This window comes from Tachyglossus aculeatus, chromosome 1 (genome assembly GCF_015852505.1).
Source record: "Tachyglossus aculeatus isolate mTacAcu1 chromosome 1, mTacAcu1.pri, whole genome shotgun sequence".
Lineage (NCBI taxonomy): Eukaryota > Metazoa > Chordata > Mammalia > Monotremata > Tachyglossidae > Tachyglossus > Tachyglossus aculeatus.
Genome location: NC_052066.1, coordinates 19,072,153 through 19,093,397, shown reverse-complemented (window position 1 = coordinate 19,093,397; position 21,245 = coordinate 19,072,153). Strand labels below are relative to the sequence as shown.

The window sequence follows — 21,245 nt, the reverse complement described above, 5'->3', positions numbered from 1 at the left end:
GTCCCTACCCAACAGCGGGCTTACTGTCCTTTCCCACTCCTTAGTACAGCACTGGGTACTCACTAGGTGATCAATAACTACCCTTGGGAGATGCAAGTTATGCTATATCCAAACATCATTACGGAGATACGGAGATACCATTATGGAGAAGCAGCGTGGCTCAGTGGAAAGAGCCCGGGCTTTGGAGTCAGAGGTCATGGGTTCGAATCCCAGCTCTGCCAATTGTCAGCTGTGTGACTTCGGGCAAGTCATTTCACTTCTCTGGGCCTCAGTTATTTCATCCGGAAAATGGTAATTAAGACTGTGAGGCCCCCGTGGGACAACCTGATCACTTTGTAACCTCCCCGGCGCTTAGAACAGTGCTTTGCACATAGTAAGCGCTTAATAAAGGCCATTATTATTATATCAGTAAATGTGAGTGTAGTTGAATAAATTCAAGATTTATTATTAGTAATGGACTACCGGAAGGACAAGTTGGGGTGGGGAGGAGGAAAGTTTGGCATGCTAAATGATCTGTCCCTTGGCCTAGTGGATAAATCAGGGGGCTGGGAGTCACAAAGTCATGGGTTCTAATCCTGGCTCCGTCACTGGTCTGCTGTGTGACCCTGGGAAAGTCACTTCACTTCTCAGGGCCTCAGTTACATCGTCTGTAAAATGAGGAAGCAGCGTGGCTCAGTGGAAAGAGCATGGGCTTTGGAGTCAGAGGTCATGGGTTCAAATCCCTGTTCTGCCAATTGTCAGCTGTGTGACTTGGGCAAGTCACTTAACTTCTCTGGGCCTCAGTTACCTCATCTGTAAAATGGAGATTAAGACTGTGAGCCCCACGTGGGACAACCTGATCACCTTGTAACCTCCCCAGTACTTAGAACAGTGCTTTGCACATAGTAAGTGCTTAATAAATGCCATTATTATTATTTTTATTATTATTAGGATTGTGAGCCCCATGGGGTACAGGGACCGTGTTCAACCTGATTACCTTGTAACTACCCCAATGCTTAGAACAGTGCTTGGCACAGAGTAAGCCCTTAACAAAAACCATACTTATTATTATTGGAATCAATATCACCAAAAGCCACTGTCTCTCGGTTCCTTCAGGTACCATCAAGCCACTACCAGAGACCAAATACAGGCCTGGAATAGGCAACTGGTCTGCACAGAGAAAGAGCTCAATAAATACCATTGATGATGATGATGACGACATTTCTTTTCTTCTCAGTTTCTTATGTAGGGGGAGGAGGTGACTCATTCCAGAGCGATAAGATGATCTTTCTCTTAGGTTTATAACTTATAATTTTGTTTCCAGCACGGTTCAGTCATCTTTCAATTAATCCATGGCAACAGACTCAGTGTTGGCATGGATGAATGAATGACATGAATCAAAGAAAACACATATACACTTCCCAAACCTTCAGATGGCAGTTCCAGCCTTCCACCCTCTTTTGTCAAACTCAAGCTTAATGGTGAGCTAATGTGCATGGTTTTACAAAAGGGAAATGAGAGAGGAGAAAGAGAAGGAGGAGGAGGGGAGTGCAGGAGTGACAGAGCGCACGTACACCCCTCCCCCCCACCCCCAATTCTGCAGCGTGGCTCAGTAGAAAGAGCCCGGGCTTTGGAGTCAGAGGTCGTGGGTTCAAATCCCGGCTCCTCCAACTGTCAGCTCTGTGATTTTGGGCAAGTCACTTCACTTCTCTGGGCCTCAGTTCCCTCATCTGCAAAACGGGGATTAAGACTGTGAGCCCCCCCATGGGACAACCTGATCACTTTGTAACCTCCCCAGCACTTAGAACAGTGCTTTGCACATAGTAAGCGCTTAATAAAGCGCCATTATTATTATTATTCTTATTCTGGGGTATCGGCAAAATTGGGGGAGGGTGGGAGGCAAAGGGACCGGGAACACCGGAAACAGAACAGTGCTTGGCACACAGTAGGGGCTTAACAAACACCATTCTCATTATTATTATTATTACTATTATTAAAAGCACATGGAGCTATGGTTCCAAGCACAGGCTCGAGGTTAATATTCATTCATTCATTCAATCGTATTTATTGCGTGCTTACTGTGTGCAGCGCAGAGCACTTTACTAAAGCACTTGGGAAGTACAATTCAGCAACCAATATTTATTTCAATATTTAAAATGAGTCCCGTTCCTCCTATTTCCCATTTTTAAAATTGGTGTTTGTTAAGGCCTTCCCAGACTGAGCCCCCTTTTTCCTCTCCTCCTCCCCATCCCCCCCGCCCTACCTCCTTCCCCTCCCCAGAGCACTTATATATATTTGTATAGATTTATCACTCTATTTTACTTGTACACATTTACTGTTCTACTTATTTTGTTAATGATGTGCATATAGCTTTAATTCTACTTGTCCGGACGATTTTGACACTTGTCTACATGTTTTGTTTTGCTGTCCATCTCCCCCTTCTAGACTGTGAGCCCATTGTTGGGTAGGGACCGTCTCTATGTGTTGGCGACTTGTACTTCCCAAGCGCTTAGTACAGTGCTCTGCACACAGTAAGCACTCAATAAATACAATCGAATGAATGAATGTGCCTGGCACTGTACTAAGCGCGGAGGGTAGATACAAGCAAATCAGGTTGGACACAGTTCCTGCCCCACATGAGGCCTTCCAGGCTTAATCCCCTTTTTACAGGTGAGGTAACTGAAGCACAGAGAAGTGATATGATGATGATGATGAAGAAGATGGCATTTGTTAAGCGCTTACTATGTGCAAAGCGCTGTTCTAAGCGCTGGGGAGGATACAAGGTGATTAAGTTGTCCCACGTGGGGCTCACAGTCAATCCCCATTTTACAGAGGAGGGAACTGAGGCTCAGAGAAGTTAAGTGACTTGCCCAAGGTCACACAGCAGACATGTGGTGGAGCCGGGATTCGAACCCCTGACCTCTGACTCCAAAGCCCGTGCTCTTCGACTCGCCCAAGGTTACCCAGCAGACAAGTGGGGCAGACGAGATTAGAGAGCCGGTCTTTCTGGCTCCCAAGCCCATGCTCTAACCACTAGGCATGCCGCTTCTCTTTGTCCCTCGATTCTCTCACACACACACATTCACACAAACAACCAGATTTTCACGCCCATACTTTCAAACCAGATCTTTACAATTATCCACCCAGATTTCACCACCTCAGATATTACCTTCCACTCTCGCCTCAGATTTCCTCCGTTACCCCATACCCGCACAAACCTATAGATTGGAGCTGGGTAGACAGACGAGGGGAAACGGAAGAAGCTGTCAGAGCAATCAATCAATCAATCGTATTTATTGAGCGCTTACTGTGTGCAGAGCACTGTACTGAGCGCTTGGGAAGTACAAGTTGGCAACATATAGAGACAGTCCCTACCCAACAGTGGGCTCAGAGTCTAAAAGTAGCACCCAGGGGAACAAAGAGACACGTCACCCTCACCCTTAAGTCAGGGGTGCTTTGCCTACACATTTGCAAAGAGGGTAGGGACCGTCACTAGATGTTGCCAACTTGTACTTCCCAAGCGCTTCGTACAGTGCTCTGCACACAGTAAGCGCTCAATAAATACGACTGAATGAATGAATGGAGGCTGTCTCCCTCTGTCAGTAAGTAATCTTACCTCCTTCCCTTCCCCACAGCACCTGTATATATGTATATATGTTTGGACATATTTATTACTCTATTTATTTATTTACTTTACTTGTACATATCTATTCTATTTCTTTTATTCTGTTAGTATGTTTGGTTTTGTTCTCTGTCTCCCCCTTTAGACTGTGAGCCCACTGTTGGGTAGGGACTGTCTCTATATGTTGCCAATTTGTACTTCCCAAGCGCTTAGTACAGTGCTCTGCACACAGTAAGCGCTCAATAACCACGATCGATGATGATGATATTTATAATAATAATGATGGCATTTACTATTTACACTTACTATGTGCTGGGAACTGCGGTTGACACAAAGTTTCCGGATCAGACGGTGAAATAGTATTATTCTCTGTGTTCCCATCCTTCCCCCATCAGAAAACCACCCTATCCCACACTCGCAGCTCTGAACTGGGCTAGGCTAATGGACGGAGGATTATGCGATTCGGTTTCTTAGCCAGGAGTCATCCTATCAAATGCTGCTTTCTACCCCTTTAGGCTGGCTGTAGGGACCGACAAGTGTCAAGACTGCAACTATAACTCAGTCAATCAGTCAGTCCTATTTATTGAGCATTTATGGTGTGCACATCATCATCAATCGTATTTACTGAGCGCTTACTATGTGCAGAGCACTGTACTAAGCGCTTGGGAAGTACAAATTGGCAACATATAGAGACAGTCCCTACCCAACAGTGGGCTCACAGTCTAAAAGGGGGAGACAGAGAACAAAACCAAACATACTAACAAAATAAAATAAATAGAATAGATATGTACAAGTAAAATAAATAAATAGAGTAATAAATATGTACAAACATATATATATATATATATATATATATATATATATATACAGACTTCTAGACTGTGAGCCCATTGTTGGGTACAGAACGTCTCTATATGCAAAATTAAATGGCCAGTTAAGTTGCTACGTGAGCCTCACTTCCAAACATTATAATAATAATAATGCACAGCACTGTACTAAGCGCTTGGGGGAGTCCAATAAAACACTTTAACAGACACATTCCCTGCCCACGATGAGCTTACAGTCTAGGGGGCAGATAGGCCACTTGACTTTCAAAGCCCATGAACCTTTCACTCAAACTGTCCAAACAAAGCAACTTGTTTGATCTGTTGGCTTCCTCTGCCCGTACTGTTATTTTATTTTGTTAGTATGTTTGGTTTTGTTCTCTGTCTCCCCCTTTTAGACTGTGAGCCCACTGTTGGGTAGGGACTGTCTCTATATGTTGCCAATTTGTACTTCCCAAGTGCCTAGTACAGTGCTCTGCACATAGTAAGCGCTCAATAAATACGATTGATGATGATGATGGGCCAGTACCAATGAACAATAAAAGGGCAATGTGATTCGCTGCATTCATTCATTCATTCATTCAATCGCATTTATTGAGCGCTTACTGTGTGCAGAACACTGTACTAAGTGCTTGGGAAGTACAAGTCGGCAGACAATCGAGGGCCTGGATAATCCAGAAACCGAAACGACCCATTTCTGTATAATGGGCCTTCAAGCTACGACAGGTAGCAACTGTTGAACTCTGAGTAGGAAAGAGGTACTGTAGATGGCAGGTTTCACCTCACGATATATCCCATTCAGAAAGAATTAATAATAATAATGATAATGTTGGTATTTGTTAAGCGCTTACTATGTGCAAAGCACTGTTCTAAGCGCTGGCATAGAGGTCGTGGGTTCAAATCCCGGCTCCGCCAATTGTCAGCTGTGTGACTTTGGGCAAGTCACTTAACCTCTCTGTTGCCTCAGTTCCCTCATCTGTAAAATGGGGATTAAAACTGTGAGCCCCTATGGGACAACCTGATAACCTTATAACTCCCCCAGCACTTAGAACAGTGCTTTGCACATAGTAAGTGCTTAATAAATACCATTTTTTTTTTTTTTTAACAAGGTAATCAGGTTGTCCCACGAGGGGCTCATAGTCTTCATCCCCACTTTACAGATGAGGGAACTGAGGCCTTGAGAAGTGAAGTGACTTGCCCAAAGTCACATAGCTGACAAGTGGCAGAGTTGGGATTCGAACCCACGGCCTCTGACTCCAAAGCCCGGGCTCTTTCCACTGAGCCACGCTGCTCCATGGCATTGACAGAAGAAATAATGTTGGAGGCACATGAAACCACTCGGCCCTTGATTTTGTTCTTGCAAGACAGTTTTCTTCCTAGAAAAAAGCCCTCTGATCCTTCCTGGTACGGTCTTTAGCAATCAGTTAGCATTCATTACGCAAACCACTTCCGAGACGACGGCTTCGGCTAGTCTGTCTATACTCAATGGTAACCATTTGGAAAAACAGTCTCGTAGGAAGTAAAAGCAATTTTTGACGGGCACGATTCTCACTCATCATTCGATTATTATCCTAGTGATGCGGCATAGAATGGTAGTGACTGCAAACTCGCTAAGGGCAGGGAACGTGTCTAATTCTGTTAAGCTGTACTCTTCCAAGCATCTAGTACAGTGCTCTGCACCTAATAAGTGCTCAGTAATAATAATAATGATGGTATTTGCTAAGCGCTTACTATGTAAACGCTTTTAGTATCCCCCTTTTAGACTGTCCCCCCTTTTAGACTGTCCCCCTTTTAGACTGTGAGCCCACTGTTGGGTAGAGACTGTCTCTATATGTTGCCACCTTGTACTTCCCAAGCGCTTAGTACAGTGCTCTGCACACAGTAAGCGCTCAATAAATACGATTGATTGATATGTGCCAGGCACTCTACTAAGCGCCGGGGTGGATACAAGCAAATCGAGTTGGACACAGTCCCTGTCTCCCGTGGGGCTCCCAGTCTCAATCCCCATTTTACAGATGAGGCAACTGAGGCCCAGAGAAGTGAAGTGACTTGCCCAAAGTTACAGGGCAGAGGAGGGGCGGAGCTGGGATTAGAACCCATGACCTCTGATTCCCAGGCCCGTGCTCTAGCCATTACACCTTGCTGCTTCTACAGTACACACTACTGACTGACATACAGACCGGGAGAAGCAGCGTGGCTCAATGGAAAGAGCACGGGCTTTGGAGTCAGAGGTCATGGGTTCGAATCCCGGCTCCGCCACATGTCTGCTGTGTGACCTTGGGCAAGTCACTGAACTTCTCTGAGCCTCAGTTACCTCATCTGTAAAATGAGGATTAAGACTGTGAGCCCCACGTGGGACAACCTGATCACTTCGTATCCCCCCAAGCGCTTAGAACAGTGCTTTGCACATAGTAAGCGCTTAACAAATGCCAACATTATTATTATTATTATATTAAACCCACAACCCCTCTCACAATTGGCTGACTTCTAGGATCGAAAGGGATCGCCTCATGTCCAAATGCTGACGGCCCATTTCCGAGCCTGAGGCCATTTGGGTGTCCAGTAGCATCCTTTACCTAGTGGGCCAGCAGAAGTCTAGGCACTATAAATATGAAAACTGCAAATGAAAGGCAAATGCCTGTCCAGAGGCATCTCACGTGAACGACAACAACAAATGAGATCAGCATCGGTGATGCTCTTAACTTACTGATTTGGGGTTCCAGGCGGCGAGCGCGATGGTAAGCTCTGTGTTTCTAACCGGTCATCCGATAATGAATTCCGGCTCACTACCTCCCAATCCATCCCACTCATCAACTTCCGGGCCAAAGGTTTACTTGGGGACCTGTGGGAATCAACAGGAATACTGAAATTAACCTGGCAGATGAATAACTAAATGTAAAGCCCCCATATTAAACCCACAACCCCTCTCACAATTGGCTGACTTCTAGGATGGATAAATATGCCATGGGAATGAAGGGCTCAGGCCCAAGAAACCAATACTTACAGTGGCCATTTTCCAAATGAGATCCCAGTATACTCAATAAAACACTGAGTATCTGCCAAGCTAGCTCTCTTCCTCCCTTCAAAGCCCTACTGAGAGCTCACCTCCTCCAGGAGGCCTTCCCAGACTGAGCCCCCTTTTTCCTCTCCTCCTCCCCATCCCCCCCACCCTACCTCCTTTCCCTCCCCACAGCACCTGTATACGTTTGCACAGATTTATTACTCTATTTTACTTGTACATATTCACTGTTCTACTTATTTTGTTAATGATGCGCATCTAGCTTTAATTCTATTTGTTCTGACGACTTGATATCTGTCCACATGTTTTGTTTTGTTGTCTGTCTCCCCCTTCTAGACTGTGAGCCTGCTGTTGGGTAGGGACCGTCTCTATATGTTCTCAACTTGTACTTCCCAAGCGCTTAGTACAGTGCTCTGCACTCAGTAAATATGATTGAATGAATGAATGAATGAAAAAGGGGATCATGGAGAAGTGAATAAAGGTAATCTCTCGCAGGTGAAATCCTTTACTCATACAAGATTTCCACATGCTAGACTTCAGTGACATTACCTCAATCATTCTAAATAAGTAGAAAGTCAGTAGAACTTGAGGGTAGTCAGTAAAGGGACTTCCTCTACACGGCAAGCTCATCGTGGTCAGGGAGAGTGTCTACCAACTCTGTTGCATTTTACTCTCCCAAGCACTTAGGACAGTACTCTGCACCCGGCAAGCGCTCAATAAATACCACTGAATCAATCAATCATATTTATTGAGCACTTACTGTGTGCAGAGCACTGTACTAAGCACTTGGGAAGTACAGGTTGGCAACATACAGAGATGGTCCCTAACCAACAGTGGGCTCACAGCCTCTTTCCTCTCTCACTCGTCCCCCTCTTCATCCCCCCCGTCTTACCTCCTTCCCTTCCCCACAGCACCTGTATATACGTATATGTTTGTACATATTTATTACTCTATTTATTTATTTATTTATTTATTTATTTTACTTGTACATATCCATTCTATTTATTTTGTTTTGTTAATATGTTTGGTTTTGTTCTCTGTCTCCCCCTTCTAGACTGTGAGCCCACTGTTGGGTAGGGACTGTCTCTATATGTTGCCAAATTGTACTTCCCAAGCGCTTAGTACAGTGCTCTGCACACAGTAAGTGCTCAATAAATACGATTGATTGATTGATTGATGATTGATTGATTGATAGAAAGGGGAGACAGAGAACAAAACAAAACATATTAACTGAATAATTCAGTCTAAACTCTGTGGCTCTCCTTCACACAGGACAGGGAGGCAAAATTGACCATCTCCTAAAGCCTGGAACATAGTAAGCACTTAACAAATACCACATGTATCAGCTTGTTAATAATAATAATGATGGTATTTGTTAAGCGCTTACTATGTGCAAAGCACTGTTCTAAGTGCTAGGGAGGTTACAAGGTGATCAGGTTGTCCCATGGGGGGCTCACAGCTTTAATCCCCATTTTACAGATGAGGTAACTGAGGCACAGAGAAGTTAAGTGACTTGCCCAAAGTCACACAGCTGACAGTTGGCTGAGTGGGTATTTGAACCCATGACCTCTGACTCCAAAGCCCGGGCTCTTTCCACTGAACCACACTGCTTCCCACTGCTTGTTAATAATAATAATAATGACAGCATTTATTAAGCGCTTATTATGTGCAAAGCACTGTTCTAGGCGCTGGGGGGTTACAAGGTGATCAGGCTGTCCCACGGGGGGCTCACAGTCTTCACCCTCATTTTACAGATGAGGTAACTGAGGCACAGAGAAGTTAAGTGACTTGCCCAAAGTCACACAGCTGACAGTTGGCTAGGCGGGGATTTGAACCCATGACCTCTGACTCCAAAGCCCGGGCTTTTTCCACTGAGCCACGCTGCTTCCCACTGCTTGTTGTGGGCAGGGACTGTGTTTACCAACTCTGTTGAACTGTACTCTCCCAAACATTTAGTTCAGTGCTCTGCACAAAGTAAGCGATCAATAAATATCATCGACTGACACCGATTCTACTTCACAGCTCTCTGTTAATAATGTAAATGGGAACAGGGATTCTACTTTCTTTCACAGTTTCCATTTGCCTTTGTCGCCTCCCCAGCTTTGCCCTTCAATTTTCTTCTCTCCTTCATTTTGACATAGACAGTAAGTAGTAAATGAGTCGCCCTGAGCTAACTTGAATAATGATAATGATGCACTTGTTCCCTCAATATTTTCTGTGTGAAATAATAATAATAATGACATTTATTAAGCGCTTACATGTGCAAAGCACTGTTCTAAGCGCTGGGGAGGTTACAAGGTGATCAGGTTGTCCCACGGGGGGCTCACGGTCTTCATCCCCATTTCAGAGATGAAAGACACATTCAATGATTTGCAGTAACTCAGCAGTACTGTGAGTTCTGAGAAAAGTTACCATTTTCATGGACTTCGATATTTGCTGGCAAAATTTACAGTTAGGTGCAAATAACGGCAATTAAAAAATTTAAGGAATAAATACCTTTTGTTTTTGGTTTACAAGCTTTATACAAACATAGTGACTTTAAAATTGTTGGAATTCTAGATGTCACTTTAGAGATATTTTAAATAAATTCTGTAATTTATTTAAACAGCTTGGCCTCGTGGGTAAAACACAGGCCTGGGAGTCAGATAACCTGAGTTCTAATCCTGGCTCCACCGCTTGCCTACTGTGTGTCCTTGGGTGAGTCATTTCACTTTTCTGTGCCTTAGTTTCCTCAACTGCAAAATGGGGATTTAATAATAATAATGATGGCATTTATTAAGCGCTTACTACGAGCAAAGCACTGTTCTAAGCGCTGGGGAGGTTACAAGGTGATCAGGTTGTCCCCCGGAGGGCTCACAGTCTTAATCCCCATTTTACAGATGAGGTAACTGAGGCACAGAGAAGTGAAGTGACTTGCCCAAAGTCACACAGCTGACAACTGGCAGAGCCGGGATTTGAACCCATGACCTCTGACTCTAAAGCCTGGGCTCTTTCCTACTGAGCCACACTGCTTCTCTATTTGATACCTGTTCTCAATCAATCAATCAATCGCATTTATTGAGCGCTTACTGTGTGCAGAGCACTGTACTAAGCGCTTGGGAAGTACAAGTTGGCAACATATAGAGACGGTCCCTACCCTCTCTCCTACTTAGATTATGAACTCCATGCGGGTCAGAGACCTGTGTGTCTGACCTAACTTGTATCTACCCTAGCACTTAGAACAGTGCTTGACACATAGTAAGTGCTTAGTACAGTGCTCTGCACACAGTAAGCGCTCAATAAATACGATTGATTGACTGATTGATTGAATTGCCCAAGGCCACATAGCAGACCAGTGGCAGAGTCGGGATTAGAACCCATGACTCCACTTCGCACGCTGCTCTCCTTCCAAGTGCTTAGGACAGTGCTCTGCACACAGTAAGCACTCAATATGATTAATTGATTCTGATGTATATATGTTTGTATGTATTTATTACTCTATTTTATTTGTACATATTTATTCTATTTATTTTATTTTGTTAATATGTTTTGTTCTGTTCTCTGTCTCCCCCCTCTAGACTGTAAGCCCGCTATTGGGTAGGGACCGTCTCTATATGTTGCCAACTTGTACTTCCCAAGCGCTTAGTCCAGTGCTCTGCACACAGTAAGCGCTCAATAAATACGATTGAATGAATGAATGAATGCTACAGATACCATTAAAAAAAAATTCAATCGCTGCAAAATGTAATCAATCACTGGCATTTATTGAGTGCCTCCAAAGCACTTGGGCGAGAACAACAGAAAGTAAAACATGTTCCAGCCCTCAAGGAGCTCAAAGTCTAAAGGAAGGGACAGAAAGTACAAAAGACATTTACAAACCGTGTGGGCAGGAGGTGGAACGATTATAAAATAGGAAAAGGCTCCACTAGATCAAGACGGACAGGTCGTTGCGTACACAAATGAAAATACACCGTATGTTCTTATGTGCTCAGGACGGACAACGTAAATACTAGAGGTGGTTGCTGGTTTCCAAATGAATGGAAATTAATTAAAGCTTCTTGAAAGAGATGGAATTTTAGAAGGGCTTTGAGGATGGAGAGATCTGTTGGGGAGGGAGGGAGTTTCAGGCTGAGATGACAGTAGTATTACGAGGGAATGAAGAGGGGAATTAAGACAGATATAGATAATAATAATAATAATAATAATGATGGCATTTATTAAGCGCTTACTATGTGCAAAGCACTGTTCTAAGCGCTGGGGGGATACAAGGTCATGAGGTTGTCCCACGTGGGGCTCACAGTCTTCATCCCCATTTTACAGATGAGGGAACTGAGGCTCAGAGAAGTGAAGTGACTTGCCCAAAGTCACACAGCTGACAAGTGGCGGAGCCAGGATTTGAACCCATGACCTCTGACTCCAAAGCCCGGGCTCTTTTCCACTGAGCCACGCTGCTTCTCCAATTGAGCTTGGTAGTAGCAATAATAGGTATTCATTCATTCATTCATTCATTCATTCATTCAGTCGCATTTATTCATCATCAATCGTATTTATTGAGCGCTTACTGTGTGCAGAACACTGTACTAAGTGCTTGGGAAGTACAAGCTGGCAACATATAGAGACAGTCCCTACCCAACAGTGGGCTCACAGTCTAAAAGACTGTGCAGAGAACTGTACTACGCGCTTGGAAAGTACAATTCAGCAACAGAGACAGTTCCTGCCCACAATGGGCTCACAGTCTAGAAGCGGGAGACAGACATCAAAACAAGTAAATAGGCAACAGTGGCATCAATATAAATAGAATTATAGATATACACATCATTAACAAAATAAGTAGAATTCATAGAATCAATAAAATAAATAGAATTGATATAATTAATAAAATAAATATATATATACACACAAGTGCTGAGGGGCGGAGGGAATAATAATAATAATAATAATGGCATTTATTAAGCACTCACTATGTGCAAAGCACTGTTCTAAGTGCTGGGGAGGTTACAAGGTGATCAGGTTGTCCCACGGGGGGCTCACAATCTTAATCCCCATTTTACAGATGAGGTGACTGAGGTACAGAGAAGTGAAATGACTTGCCCAAGGTCACACAGCTGACAAGCGGCGGAGTCGGGATTTGAACCCATGACCTCTGACTCCAAAGCCCGGGCTCTTTCCACTGAGCCACGCTGCTTCTCAGAGCAGAGGGAGCGAGTGGGGGAGATGGGGAAGCACTTATTGTCTGACCAGCACTGTACTAAGCGCTGGGAAGGAATATACAATCGACCGATGGTATGCACCAAGCGCTGACTGTGTGCAGAGCATCATCATCATCAATCGTATTTATTGAGCGCTTACTGTGTGCAGAGCACTGTACTAAGCGCTTGGAAAGTACAAGTTGGCAACATATAGAGACAGTCGCTACCCAAAAGTGGGCTCACAGTCTAAAAGGGGGAGACAGAGAACAAAACCAAACATACTGCACTGTACTGAACGCTCAGGAGAGTACGATACAACAGAGGGACAGGTATTAAAAATAAATTATGAATCTGCGCATAAGTGTGGTGGGGTTGAGGGTAGGGTGAATATCGAGTGCTTAAAGGGTACAGGTCGAAGTGCACAGGTGACACAGGAGAGAGAGGGAAGAGGCAGAAAGAGGGCTTAGTTGGAGAAGCCAACTAAGAGGAGATGTGATATTAATATAGGAGATTAATAGATAGAGAAGCAGCGTGACTCAGTGGAAAGAGCCCGGGCTTTGGAGTCAGAGGTCATGGGTTCAAATCCCGGCTCCCCACTTGTCAGCTGTGTGACTCTGGGCAAGTCACTTCACTTCTCTGGGCCTCAGTGACCTCATCTGTAAAATGGGGATGAAGACTGTGAGCCCCCCTGTGGGACAACCTGATCACTTTGTAACCTTCCCAGCGCTTAGAACAGTGTGTTGCCCGCTGTTGGGTAGGGACTGTCTCTATGTGTTGCCGACTTGTACTTCCCAAGCGCTTAGTACAGTGCTCTGCATACAGTAAGCGCTCAATAAATATGATTGATTGATTGATTGTTGCACATGGTAAGCGCTCAATAAATGCCATTATTATTATTCTTTATTCTTATTATTAATGAAGGTGGAGAGAGACTTGGTCTGTCATATAGAAAGGTGGCATGAGTTCTGGGCCAGAGGGAGGATTCATTCATTCATTCAATTGTATTTATTGAGCGCTTACTGTGTGCAGGGCACTGTACTAAGCGCTTGGGAAGTACAAGTTGGCAACATATAGAGACGGTCCCTACCCAGGATGTGGCCGAGGGGTTGGTTGTCAGACAAGATCGAGGTACAGTGAGTAGACCGGTGTCAGAGGAGCAAAGGTGCAGTCTGGGCTGGACTGTTAGCACTTAGAACAGTGCTTTGCACATAGTAAGCGCTTAAGTCTTTTAGACTGTGAGCCCACTGTTGGGTAGGGACTGTCTCTATATGTTGCCAACTTGTACTTCCCAAGCGCTTAGTACAGTGCTCTGCACACAGTAAGTGCTCAATAAATACGACTGACTGACTGACTGAATGAATAGGTCACAGGGCCATGGTACTTAAGCGAACCAACATGCCCATTCATTCAATCATATTTATTGAGTGCTTACTGTGTGCAGAGCACTGTACTAAGCGCTTAGGTGCTGGCAAACTCAGAGTGCCCACAGCACACTTGGAACCTGAAACAGCTAAGGCCAAAGGAACTGCAGACAGTCCTGTTTGTGTTTTCACGGTATCTGATGTCAAAATATACTAACTTGCTCTGACCTATTGGAAGTTACTACCTTTCTCCATTCATTCATTCATTCATTCATTCGTCAGTCAGTCAGCCACATTTACTGAACGCTTACTGTGTGCAAACCACTGTGCTAAGTGCTTGGGAGAGTACTGTATGACAACAGACACATTTCTGCCCTCAATGAGCTCACAGGCTAGAGGGGGAGACAGACATTAATTAAAATAAATAAATTGCAGATATATACAGATATATATGTATATAGATGGCAGGGAAGCTGAATGAAGGAGCAAGTAGGAGCGGCACAGAAGGGAACAGGAGAAGAGGAGAGGAGGGCTTAGTCAGGGAAGGCTTCTTGAAGGAGCCTTCTTGGAGGAACCTTAATAACTAGCGGGGAGACACAAGCACGAGTGAGATTTCAGTGAAGTAGCAAGACAAATGTCATGTTTTTAATTAAAAAAAATATGATCTGAATTTGCCTTGCTATTTCAACTTTTGCAACAGTACAGTTTCCCCAAGAACTGAGGTTGGACTCTTGAAAACAATAAGCCTGAAAAGCGATTTAAAATCAGTTCCAGGGTAAAGGAAACCCAGTGCACGAGCTTGGGCTTCTGATGTAGCAAGCACTGCAGACAGACCGAAAAACTGCTAAAACATCTACCTCAACTCCGGATCTTAAATACCAAAGAAAAAGCCAAAACACTCACCTTACATACAGAACAGAGACTCAGAATTCCTTTCAAATCCTGCGCCGTGACACTACTCAAAAGGGTACCTGGTGCAGTTTGCATCAAAATTTTAGTTTCTTCTATTTTGTTTTATTAACAGTTTTAACCTCAGGGACCCACCCACTCAAACCTGTTGTCTGTGTTTCCTGTTCGGTGTGGAGGTTTCGGAGAAAAAATTACCACACTCCATCAGTGAGCTTTGCAGTGTGGTAAGTCTTTTTTCTGACCATGGCACTAAGTTTTTCAGATGTCTACCCTCACACCTTCTTGTGTTCTTCGGATCAGGCAGCACAATGCCTAGAATGCTTGCTAAATCATTTCATGGCCGTTCTCAACTATCCTCCCTTCCCTTGTTTCTACACACCTCATCATTAGCGCAGAAAATAACCTTTCCTCTGTGTAGAAAAGAAAAGGTTAAGTTGCATCAGTATTGGTACTGGCTTTTGAAATTCTATTCGTCAGATACGAACACTTCGCTGATTCCCCTTTTCTTCCATAATTTAGTGAAAGCCTTTGTGGAAGTGATTAGAAAAGAGTTTGGCATGCATGCATGGAGAAGCAGCGTGGCTAAGTGGAAAGAGCACAGACTTGGGAGTTAGAGGTCGTGGGTTCTAATCCCGCCTCTGCCACTTGTCAGCTGTGTGACTTTGGGCAAGTCACTTAACTTCTCTGGGCCTCAGATACCTCATCTGCAAAATGGGGAGGAAGCCTGTGAGCACCACATGGGATGACCTGATTACCTTGTATCTACCTCAGTGCTTAGAACAGTTCTAGGCATATAGTAAGCACTAAAATACTATGAAGAAGCAGCGTGGCTCAGTGGAAAGAGCACGGGCTTGGGAGTCAGAGGTCATCGGTTCTAATCCCGGCTCCGCCACATGTCTTCTGTGTGACCTTGGGCAAGCCACTTCACTTCTCTGGGCCTCAGTTACCTCATCTGTAAAATGGGGATTAAAACTGTGAGCCCCACGTGGGACAACCTGATCACCTTGTATCCCCCCAGCGCTTGGAACAGTGCTTTGCACACTGTAAGCACTTAACAAATGCCATCGCTATTATTATTATTAAACAGCATGACTATGTTTTCATTTCACATAGTTTCCCAAAGGGGTCTTATGGATGACTGGCATTTGTCAAAACGGGATGATTAAAATCCCACAAATAGAAGGTACTGTAATTATAGGCATATGCCTTTATACAACCATGTCACCTGCCTCATAAATGTGGTTGAATGCGGCGCACGTATTCCCACAGAATTTACATGCACTTGGGATCTGTCACGGAACTAGACTCAACATGAGGGCCAAGCTGCAGAGGTAAGTAAAAATGACTTCCTTCCCATTTTCCCAGCAGATTCCCTGCCCCCCTTTCTCTCCGCACCAGCCTTCCCGCTCTCCGGCTTCTCAGGAGGCCTCCACCCGACGCTGCGCTCCGGTTCTCTTCTCTGTTTGACCCTTAATCATAGCAATGGCTTTTTGGTACTAGCTGCCCTTTCCCCTACGCCTTGCCCCCGGACAAAGCCGTTGGAACGGGGACAGGAAGCTGGCTTAGTGGATAGAGAGCAGGCCCGGGAGTCAGCAGGACCTGGGTTCGAATCCCAGCTCTGCCACATGTCTGCTGTGTGACCATGGGCAAGTCACTTCACTTCTCTGGAGGAGGCCTCATCTGTCCTCATCTGGGGATAAGAGTGTGAGCCCCATGTGAGACCTGGACTGTGTCCAACCTCATTACCTTCTATCTGCCCCAGTGTTTAGAACAGTGCTTGGCACATCGCAAACACTTAAGAAGTGTCATAATTAATTATTATTACATTATTATTTGTGATGGTAGTTTGTGAGTGGACCACGTAGCCCATCTACGTAGTTACGTGACCCCCTGATCCATTCAAAGCCCTACTGAGAGCTCACCTCCTCCAGGAGGCCTTCCCACACTGAGCCCCCTCCTTCCTCTCCCCCTCCACCCCCCCATCCTCTGCCTTACCTCCTTCCCCTCCCCACAGCACCTGTATATATGTATATATGTTCATTTATTACTCTATTTATTTATTTTATTTGTACATATTTATTCTATTTATTTGATTTTGTTAATATGTCTTGTTTTGTTGTCTGTCTCCCCCTTTTAGACTGTGAACCCGCTATTGGGTAGGGACCGTTTCTATACATTGCCAACTTGTACTTCCCAAGCACTTAGTACAGTGCTCTGCATACAGTAAGTGCTCAATAAATATGACTGACTGACTGAATGAATGAATCTACCTACCCAGGGATCGCAGCGTGGGTGCGTGTCAACTTGTTGTGGGTGAAGAATATGTCTGTTTATTGCTATATTGTACTCTCTCAAGTGCTTAGTACAGTGCTCTGCACACACTCAATTAATACAACAAATACCATAATAATAATAATAATAGTTAATAGAAGCAGCGTGGCTCAGTGGTAAGAGCACGGGCTTTGGAGTCAGAGGTCATGGGTTTGAATCCCGGCTCCAGCACATGTCTGCTGTGTGACCTTGGGCAAGTCACTTCACTTCTCAGAGCCTGTTACCTCATCTGTAAAATGGGGATGAAGACTGTGAGCCCCGCGCGGGACAACCTGGTCACCTTGTATTCCCCCAGCGCTTAGAACAGTGCTTTGCACATAGTAAGTGCTTAACATATGCCATTATTATTATTGACTGACTGACTGACTGAATGAATGAATGAATGAGGTGGACACTATGGCAAGGAAGGGGGAGAAGTGGCGCTCACTTGCCCTCAGTAACCAAATTTTCTACGAGGAAAGTTCCAACAAGGAAAACAAACTCCAGCACACAGTGAATGGGGAATGAGTTTGGAGTGCAGGAGGTGGGGCAGAAAAGATGCTGGGGACAAGTGAGGAAGAGAAATAACAATAATAATAATAATGGCATTTATTAAGCGCTTATTTCCTCTAAGAAAGGAGGAAAAGCCAGGGGAGGCAAGAGGAGGAAACTGCCTTACCTCCAAGGCCCGACTGGAACATCCATGGGATTTTGGTGTAGGGGGGAATTTGTGTTGACTTAAGTAACATGGGGCATCCACGGGTTGCATGAATCCTGGAATGGTTCTAACTCAGGGTATGCTTATAAATGTAGTTGTAAATAGGAAAAAACCCAAACAACCCACCGACAGACAGTATATTTGACAATACATTCTACTAATGTAAATTTGGAGAGCCCCAATTCGGAAAAACATAAACACAAACATCATCTACAGTACAGTGCTCTGTGCACAGTAAGCGCTCAATAAATAAATACGATTGAATGAATGAATCCACGAATGTATGCTAATTGGGACTCAGTCGTATAAATAAATAAATAAATAAATAAATAAATAAATAAATAAATAAATAAATAAATGCAAGTGGTATTGCTATAAGAATGTCACCTAATTCGCACGTGGGGATAATCTCAAAAATACAATCCACCTAATGCATTCTAGCATGGGAACATTTTTTCAGAGGCCAGCCACCTCGTATCAAAATCACCTTATCAAATTTCAGATTCTGCATACTTTTCAGCAAGCTAAATATAAAAAGGAAAGTTTACAAAATAGAGCCAAGTGCACAGAAAAGGTTAAGTATGTTAACCCCACTGAAGTAACAACTCAAGGAGAATTTGAACACATTTCTGAAACTTTAAACTCCACCAAGGGATATGATAAACAACTCAGGAGTTGAACGAAACATTCTATATGGCCACAAAGCTAACGAAGTTATTCCCCTGCAAAACTGCTGCCCGGAAAACAATCTCTTTCACTCAGTTTTAATCTCCTATTACACCGATTTACAAGACGCTAGCACTTTTCAACAACAACTCAAGGGTTTTTCACAGATGTCTGCCTCTATTGCAAATGATCAAAGTGGTAACTTTTTTCGGAGAAGAACTTAACAATAGGCCCTCTTTCAGATTTTCCTCTCTCATCATCCAGAGAGCATAAAGATCCAGACCCTTAAGGTAAAAGGAAAATACAGCAAATACGGCTGCCTATCCACGCAGGAGTCTCCTGTCAAAAATGTCAGCTGAGCCTCAGTTGCTTAGGAACAAGAATCTGCGTAAAAGAATCGATGATTGTGGTCGAGGTTTATGCATATCACCCACACCCTCTCTTCTCTGCCAGCCTCTTTCAGTTGAGGCACGGAGTGCCACAAGCAAGCAGGCAGGAAGCAGGTATGTTGCAAATTGAATGAATAGCCAAACAATAAATAGTTTTTGCAACTTTTTTAAATTCTTTCCTTCTACACACAATCATGGGAAATGCTAGATCTGGTGACCTCTCAAGTGCTTGTTCAAAGCCCTGATGAAAAACGATCTAGAATTAACTACATGACAAAAACTAAAGGGACTAGAAAAATTAGATGTAGCTGGGGACCTTTCTTTTAGTGAACAGAACTTAAATCATCTGTGTGCAAAGAGATTAAAACACAAATATGATGATGATGGCATTTGTTAAGCACTTACTATGTGCAAAGCACTGTTGTAAGCACAGTTACTACACATCTCCTTAAATAAATGAGATCGACACTAGGTTGATTGTGCATTTAAGTTCCTGTGAACAGTAACAATAAACCTACATATATATCTCTATATATAATCTATAGATGTGTATCTATCTATAGATAGATAGACAGATAGATAGATATCTCAATGCGCCCTAGTGGAAAGAGCATGGGACTAGAAGTCTGGATTTTCAGACCAGTTTTTCCACCTGCCTGCTAATTCGCATGTGGGGACTGTGGGCAAGTAATGTGGCTTCTCTTGGCCAGTGAAAATCCTCTAGAAAATGTCAAGAAAATCGCTTCTCTCGCTCACCCTCAGAATGAGAACCTCTTATGGACTAGGAACTGTGTCCAATCTAATTATCTTGTGTCCACCCCAGTATGATTTCCACATAGTAAGCCCTTAATAAGAACCATTAATTTCCGTAAAGCAGACCTGAGAATCAGAGGACCTGAGTTCTAATCCTGACTCTGGCACTTTCCTGCTGCGTATTCTTGGGCAAATCATTTCACTTCCTTGGGCCTCACATTCCTCAACTGTAAAACAGGCATGAAATATTCTCTCCCCTCACCTTGGACTGTAAGGCTCATATGAGAGAGGGAGTATGTCTGATCTGATTATTCTGCCTCGACCCCAGCACTCAGTACAGTGCTTGGTACATGGTAAGTGATTCGCTTCTGCCACTTGTCTGCTGTGTGACCTTGGGTGAGTCACTTCACTTTTGTGGGCCTCAGATACCTCATCTGTAAAATGGGGATTACGACTGCGAGCCCCACTTGGGACAGGGATTGTTTCCAACCCGATTTACTTGTATCTACCCCAGTTCTTAGTACACACTAAGCTCTTAACAAATACCATAATTATCATTATTATAATTACTATTCACTCTAGACTGTGAGCATTGTGGGCAGGGAATGTCACCGTTTATTGTTGCATTGTTCTTTCCCAAGTGCTTAGTACAGTAGTCTCCACACAGTGCACAACAAATACAATTGAATGAACAAATACCACATTTATCATTATGATTATCATTATTGTTATGTATTTTGAAACAATGACACAAAATCCTGATTAAATCAAGGAGTAAATGCTTCAGAAACACTTCACTGCTCATTCAGAGAAAATTAAGCTACATATCTTTTACAGCATATGTGCTAAAAATTCTATTATGGGTTAAAATGGATGAGAGAGAGTGGGTTTCACTGAATGTATTTCAACAAGATATCTTGAGTGCCAACCAGAAATTAAGAACATTCCATGTCAATGCAGTGATTTAAGGGACAATGTTCCACTCTGAGGATCAGGCAGTTTGAATCCTTCCCCTTCCCTAAGCAGGATTGTCACAAAGAAGACACCCACACCAACTCTTCTTAAACAACTTCAGAAATGTTTGTGAGCATATGCCTGAAGGGAATGGCTAAAATGAGAGTACTGAATCTGTGTAACTATTATCCAAGCAACTTCAGTTTCCCCAACCACAGACAAGCAGTTTTGTAATTGATATACCTAATGGAATAACATGAATGTAAGAGGTGTTATAATAGTCCTTATTATTGTAGAGGGTTTTCTATAAAAGAAGAAATCACCACGTTTAAATCACCTCTCAATATTCCTTAGTAGCTGCAGAAAACACAATGATCTTGATACACCGGGGTGTATTTCAACAACACATTTCCATGACACTCCTGTCACTTCATTTCAGATTTCAAAAGGAGTGCACAATAAAAAACGGCCCAACCTCATCTATTCTTAGTGAAATATGCCCCATAGAGTCTGAGCTAGAAGGACATTTATCATCTAATCCAGTTTCTACCTATTCTTGCTTTTCTTTTAACG

General features: G+C 43.6%; 1 protein-coding gene across 2 annotated transcripts in view; it reads right to left on the bottom strand.

Moving 5' to 3' along the window:
* The window catches only part of PTPN4 (protein tyrosine phosphatase non-receptor type 4), a 246,725-nt gene that overhangs the window by 64,694 nt on the left and 160,786 nt on the right, over positions 1-21,245 (bottom strand). For both annotated transcript variants that reach the window (XM_038743503.1, XM_038743495.1), the window contains exon 13: positions 7,133-7,267. In XM_038743503.1, the coding sequence (XP_038599431.1) occupies positions 7,133-7,267 (135 nt within the window). The remainder of the gene's footprint in view (positions 1-7,132; positions 7,268-21,245) is intronic.